The sequence below is a fragment of the Myotis davidii genome, unplaced genomic scaffold (assembly GCF_000327345.1).
Source record: "Myotis davidii unplaced genomic scaffold, ASM32734v1 scaffold1, whole genome shotgun sequence".
Classification (NCBI taxonomy): domain Eukaryota; kingdom Metazoa; phylum Chordata; class Mammalia; order Chiroptera; family Vespertilionidae; genus Myotis; species Myotis davidii.
In genome coordinates this window covers 6,907,989-6,915,255 of record NW_006294681.1, presented here as the reverse complement: position 1 = coordinate 6,915,255, position 7,267 = coordinate 6,907,989, and the positions used below count along the sequence as shown (strand labels likewise).

Below are 7,267 nucleotides of genomic sequence, written 5' to 3'. Positions count from 1 at the left end.
TATGGTCTTATCGTATAGTTTGATAACAGGCAGCATGATTCCTCCAACTTTGTTCTTTCTCAAGATTGCTGTACTACTTGGGGTCTTTTGTGGTTCCATATACATTTTTGGAATATTTGTTCTGGTTCTTTGAAATATGCCATTGGTTTCTCAATAGGAATTACATTGAATTTATAGATTGCTTTGGGTAGTTTGGACATTTTAATGATGTTAATTCATCATATCCATAAACACTATGTGCTTCATTATTTCTATCTTCTTCAATTTCTTTCTGTCTTAAAACTTTTGGAATACAGGCCTTTTACATCCTTGGTTAAATTTATTCCTAGGTATTTTATTCTTTTGAAGCAATTGTGAATGGGATTGGGGTTTTTTGTTTGTTGTTTGCTTTTCTGATAGTTCATTGGTATATAAAAATGCAACTGATTTCTGGATATTTATTTTGTATCCTGTTACTCTACTGAATTCATTTATTAGTTCTAGTAATTTTTGATGGAATCTTTAGGGTTTTCTATATACAGTATCATGTCATCTGCAAATAATGATAGTTATACTTCTTCCTTTCCAATTTGGATGCCTTTTATTTCTCCTTCTTGTTTGATTGTTGTGACTACTCTTCCAGTACTATGTTGAATAAGAGTGGTAAAAGCGGACATCCTTATCTTATTCCTGATCTTAAGAGGAACACTTGTAGTTTTTGCCCATTAAGGATGATGTTGGCTGTGGATTTGTCATATATGACCTTTATTATGGGAGATAAGTTCGCTCTATTCCCACTTTGCTGAGAGTTATTATAAATAGGTACTGGATTTCATCAAATGCTTTTTCTGCATCTATTGATATGGTCATGTGATTTTTTTTTTAGCTTTCATTTTGTTTATATGGTGTGTCAATTTATTGAATTGCAGATATTTTAACAACCTTGCAACCCCAGAAAAAGTCCCCCTTGATAATGGTGTATAATCTTTTTAATGTATTGCTGGGTTCAGTTTGCTAATGTTTTGTTGAGGATTTGCATCTGTATTCAACAGGGATCTTGGCCTATAATTTTCTCTTTGTAATGTCTTTATCTGGTTTTGGAATTAGGATAATGCTGGCCTAGAAAATGAGCTTGGAAGTCTTCCCTCCTCTTGAATTTTTGGGAATAGTTCAAAGATAGGTATTAGTTCTTCTTTGCATGTTTGGTAAAAATTCACCTGTAAAGCCATCCATTCCAAGGGCTTTTATTTGTCTCCCCATTCTGGTTGCCACTTTGTGTTTGTTTCTATGTATCAGGAAGGTCTGCTGACTCCGTGTTGGTAGGAGTAGCCTTATGTAGAAGGTGACCTGTGGGACCCAGCGGTGCAGTCTCCCTCATCACTGAGCTGGATACTCTAAGAATGTCCCTTGTGCATGTTTTGTGGGCCCTCCTGTAATTGAGTCTTGATTGCTATTGGCCCTCAGGCTGGCTGCCAGTGAGGATCAACACCCAACAGGCGTGCAAGCTGTTATGCCAGTGCGGATCACACGAAGCTGAATTTGCCTCAGCAGGTTTTGGTACCTGCCAACATCTCCCTGTGGATAAGCTGCTGGAGAAACTTACTGAGTCCTGCTCTTTCTGTCTGGAACTGGCCACTGGTTGTATTGGTTCTGGGCCTCTTCACAAGGCTTCTGGTGCAGGTGCAGGCCAGTGTCAGCTGCTATCTGTGACTGGCTCTGGGCAACCTGTTTGGAGCTACCAGTGACCACAGCTTATTAAAGTCCAAGTAAGAAAGAGTAAAGAGAAAACCATATTTGGAGTGAGAAGCCTTTAATAACTATATTCATTTCCAGAGAATAATAAATATAGAAATACAAGCAATATATGTAACAGTAATCTTTTCCTTAGGTACAGAAAGCATTTACTTTTATACAGATTAATGGGCAAACACTTTTACTAGAAATCAGCAGTGGAAACAGCTACACAGCAGAAGAAAATTACAAATAAAATGAGTTATTTAACTACTGAAATTGACACTCCAGGTGTTCCGCCATCACAGGTGACATGGGAGGTTGGTTCAGCTTCGGGCAGCAGTAGTCTGAGGTTGCTCAGATTGGAGCTGTTTACCGAGATATTCCCTAAAAAATAAAATAACAAAGTAAATTGGCATTTAAACAACAAAGAATCTCTTTCAAAATCAAAGTACAATATACACTGTCATATGCTTTAATATCTAAAAATTAATAAACTAGTCCTAGAAAACAAAACTTTTCCCAATTTCAAAAGTGCCTATACTGTATGAATTTCCAACCCTCTATTTAAAATACACAAGAAAGTCATTACACCCACGAACAAGTGATTCTGCTTTCGATTACAAGGCAATGTAATTACTTATGGGGGATGTCTACTTCACATTTTGGGGAAAGCCTTGTTTACCTCTTCTGCAATCTAAGAAGTTGAAACATCCTCTTAAGTATGATTCCATACCCGTGGACTGATACATGAAAATCACACTCCCTGATGTCAGAAAATACAGGTACCTATATCTGGGGGTGAACACAAGAGCACATGAAAACAAACCCCCGAAAATAACATATAGAGTCACCACACCGGGTAGAGCTGCTGGTTATGGAGCACGCACTCTGCCCTGCACAGGCGCAAACCTGCCGAGATGGCTGCATGGAACCCCAGAACAATCACAGAGCGGACACGTACTATTCTCATTGTACAGACAGGGCACGATGCTCTGCTCCAGAAAATAAACTGCACATACACCCACAAAGTGTGCATGCTTCGCTCTCATTACATACAGATATCACTGTTAATTCCAGGACAGAAAACAATCTGTACCTTATTTTCTGCAAGTGACTTGCCCAAACTCTGGTTTTTGAACTACCTCAAAAGGATGAGAATATCGACGTTTCCCCCTCCAATAAGAACAGAGCATGAGTTTTAGCAGAGAGACAGGGGTTGGCATTCCAGCGCCACCACTTCATTGGCTCCAGAAGTTGTGGGAAGAAGACACTTCATGTTAACACGAAGCCAACGGAGGCATTGAGTGTGAAGGCAGCTGGCGCAGGGATGAGCAGTGGGCACACGGGGCCCATATCACCCCCTCTCCTCAACTGGTCTTTCAACCTCTCCTGGTCTGAGGACCTCCAGGAAACAACCTTTGGGTGCTACCAGCATCTACTAGTCAATGTGATCCTGCCTTTCTCTACAGAGGTACAGAGTAAGAGGAGAGGCATGATCTAAGTTGTTTTACTGACCTACTTTCCCCTCAGATATCACAGCCTTAGCCGAAAGTTATCAAAGATAACTTTAGCCGAAAGTTATCAGAGATTAGAATAAAAGATGAACTAGATGGGTGAGGTGTCAGGGACCCCCCAGAAATGCACAAAAGTGAACTATGATTTAAAATACTGTGCGGCTAAATGGAACTTCGTATGACATGGAAATGGCTAATGATCTTTTAAAAGGCCTTACAGGAAAGTTCTTATCACTGACTTACCAATTTGGATATCACGTTAAATCATATAATATATTCTTATGTTAGTTAGGAGCTACCCTGACATAATTTAGACAATGGGGATCTTATTTTCAACCAAAAATATATAAATAGGCCAAAAGGAAAGCTAGCCTATAAATTTTACTAGACAGGAAAAAGCAGGATTCTATAGTTATTATCAATGCTGTCACTGTGGGGAAGCCTGCAACTAGGAAATGCCTGTGACTGCACAGATTGTGTAGGGGGAAGGAGAATATAATATTTACTATAAAACTTCTAGATCTTATACATTTTTCTACATATACCTAAGGAATTGAGCTGAAATTAGAAATGCTTCATTTCAAGAGGACCTTTGTATATGTCGGTTGTGAATGTTGGACTACTTATTGTGAAGGGCAGCAGGACATGCCACCCCACATATGCCACTTGGTGTATTGATCATTTTAAGCCAAAGGCAACAGGAAAACAGCAAATGCAGGCGCAGGCTTTCTCTGAACTCTCCTCCTCTGCCAAAAGACAGGTGCTCCAGAAAGGACTCAATGTCATAACCCCTCCTCAGGAGTTTCCTCAACCAGAGAGGACTGACTCATCACAAGAAAAGAGACTAGAAGTCCACACCACACCCATACAAACTTTGTCACCAACTGCCTCCCACCTATCACCATGTTTCCTAAAAATTATTTATTCTGCCCCCTTCTCTCTTTCCTATTAAGATGTAATTTAAGCCTAAATTCTAAATCTATCTTTTTGAGTTACTCATTTTATTCCTGGGTATTTCCCATGTGTACAAGAGGTATACATTTTTCTCTTGTTTATGTCTTTTATTACAGGTGCCTCAGCTCAGAACTTAGAGGCATAGAGGAAAAATAATTTTTCTCCCATGTCAGAGTGATCTTAGGAAACATATGAAAGGTGTACTCAAAGGCACCATGCCACCCAAGGGCTGCATCTGCTCCATCTCTTCCAGAGACATGAAGGGTGGTTCGTTTCCCATACCAGATTTAACTGATATTTCGTGGACAACCATGGACACTTGGAGGTAAGGAAGGTGACTGACTTCTTCATAAAAGAGACATAGGGTCAAAGTAGAAGGATATTAAAACAGAGTGAAGGTGAGTTGTGCTGGCCAACAATAGAAAAATATGCCCAACCATGGCTTCTTCCCCACCCGTCTCCTGCTCCTTTGTCTTCCTGGTCAAGGTAATTATTATGGGTAATATGCCCTACTATACACTCATTTCTTTGCTGTATACAAGACGGCCATGTGATATTCACTTCTTCATGACCTAGTGCCTGGTGTATAGGAACCAGGGCCTCCTTTCCTGTCTGCTCTGGATTAGGCAATTTAGGGTTAAGGCAAAGGACACATATAGATGTAAATTGTTCAACTGAGAACTTGCACATGAAGGGCCCCAGATGGAACGTTGTGAGCCTAAGGTGAGGTACTGCAGGTCACAAAATGCCAGAAGTCTAATAGGAGAAGAGCCCAGACAGGACTCCTGGAAAAAAAGAATCAAATCTTCTCCTCAGGCTTTCTTGAAATTAGTATGTTTGCTCTGGCATGTGGGTGGTTAAAATATCAGAGAGAGCTCAACTGCAAAAGGTATTTATTACAGAAGGAGACGTAGCCTCTACAAAGCTTTGGGGGAAATCTTCTTTCAACTTGGCTGGTGAAATGTTGTCAGTCAGTATTTCTGATGTCAAATGGCAACATGTATTCAATGAAAACATTCCCAAGATTCAAGGCTGCCTCTGAATTCTCTGTAGGAAGTCCTGACACCAAGTGCCTGGGGCTGGGAACACAGAAGGGTTGCTACGTTCCACACTTTACACGCCATCGTGACAACATGATTCCTGTCTATCCACATTTTACCCTCCATCTTGACAGCATCCCTGTGAGGTGGGTGTTACTGCCAGTTACAGGGAGAGAACAGAGCCTGGGAAAACTTCAATAACTTGCTCAGGTGCAAAGTGAGCCAAGGGCCTGGCTCAGGTCTTATTCTCTTTCTGCGGTGAGGCTGCCTAGCCTCCAATAAGAGCCTCGAAGGCGCAGGAAACAGACACTTCCTATCTGATAGAGGAGAAAATAATAAGCAGATATGAGTAAGTTCTTCAGGTTAACGTTACATTACTGTCAGGATAAAGGAAAAACTATTATAAATTTTATTTCAAAGGATTATAATGCATCTATAACAAAGAACTCAAGAAGAGCTATTTTAAGTGAATCAATCCATTTACTCAGTATTCCTCTTTATACGTGCAGATCAATACAACAATAAAAATTCAACTTATTCACTCATAAAGTGCCCAATTTATTCCAGCAATTTACAGAAGCTTGACATTAAGTCTCTGCTTCTACTACCTACAAAGCAAATTTGAGAAGTATAATATTTTCCCTTCTTTGACTTCATTCATAACTTAAAATCACTTGGGATTCCACTATCTCTAAAACTAAAAAAAAAAAAAGCAGTCTGAAAAATCCAACTACAAAACAGCTCACAACGGAGATTATGTTGTATCCTAAGAAAGAGTTTACATGTGACTAAGAAATACCTATTTTATTCTCTTGCCAATGGCCATAAAATTCCATACTTCCACTTCTATTAAAATACTGACAAACTGCTTTCCAGTCCCTACCAGGCACCACTGAGAAAGCTAAGACTTGACAGAGGTCGTCTGAAGATGACATTAGGTGCCTAGGTTCTATTCTGCTAGAAGCAAGGACCCCAGGAAGCATTTACACCTGGCCTATATTAACACCTATAACAATGAAAGGCCTTCAACGCATTATATAGGGTGTCCCAAAATTCACGCAAGATTTGAATTTTGCATGAGCATTAATAACAACAACAAAAAATAAAAGTTTAATTTTACTTGGTTTATTGAATCAGATTCTAATATCTACTGCCCTTTGATTTCAACCCCTTCAATTTGATAAGCATTACCAAGTACCAATTATGGCCCTGGAGCAGGGGCAATGAAGACCAAAGAAGACCACGGCTTTGCGTATGTGCCAGCAAAGCTGTGGAGGCCATTTACCCGATGTGCTATTCCATACATAACCCTATACTGTATACTTTATGAATCAATAAAAAATTTACAATTTTTAATTATAAATCTGTGTTTTCTATCAAAATTACTTCTTGCATGAATTTTGGGACACACTATAATTAATTGCCAAACTTCACTATATTTATGGTTGTTTATAAGGTCAAAAATGATAATTCTTTCTTTAAAACTGTGGTTGAAGACACTGTGTTACCCATTCAACATACAAACTTCACCTATATAACTGAAACACATGGTAACTTCAGCTATATAATTTAGTGCCAGAAACCACATGGTAACTTCACCTACATAATTTAGTGGCAAGAAAACAGTGAATTTTCTCCTGAAAATTCACCAACATATTAATCTACGAAAACTACAGTTCCCCTTTTTTCCTTTTGCCTTGGCTGTCAAGAAGCTTAGCAGAAGCTGTTACTATCAGTTTTGTATTATTTTCTCTAGTCGTTCAGTGTGTGCAAATTTTCATAACTAAAATTATAATGAACCTAGAATTCTATATCCCATGTCTTTTTGAGCTTATCATAATTATTAAAAGTACAACTGAAGAGCATACAATGGAGTCAAGACAGTCTTTTCAATAAATGGTGTTGGGAAAATTGGACAGATACATGCAAAAGGATGAAACTAGACCACCAACTCACACCATACACAAAAATAAACTCAAAATGGATAAAAGACTTAAACGTAAGACAGGAAACCATAAAAATACTAGAGGAATCCACAGGCAGCGA

General features: G+C 39.0%; 1 protein-coding gene across 3 annotated transcripts in view; it reads right to left on the bottom strand.

Moving 5' to 3' along the window:
- Positions 1 to 1,772: 1,772 nt before the first annotated feature.
- Positions 1,773 to 7,267, bottom strand: part of ATP6V1H (ATPase, H+ transporting, lysosomal 50/57kDa, V1 subunit H) — a 78,351-nt gene continuing 72,856 nt past the window's right edge. For all 3 annotated transcript variants that reach the window (XM_006769082.2, XM_015567444.1, XM_006769083.2), the window contains one exon: positions 1,773 to 2,097. In XM_006769082.2, the coding sequence (XP_006769145.1) occupies positions 2,037 to 2,097 (61 nt within the window). In that variant the 3' untranslated portion in view covers positions 1,773 to 2,036. The remainder of the gene's footprint in view (positions 2,098 to 7,267) is intronic.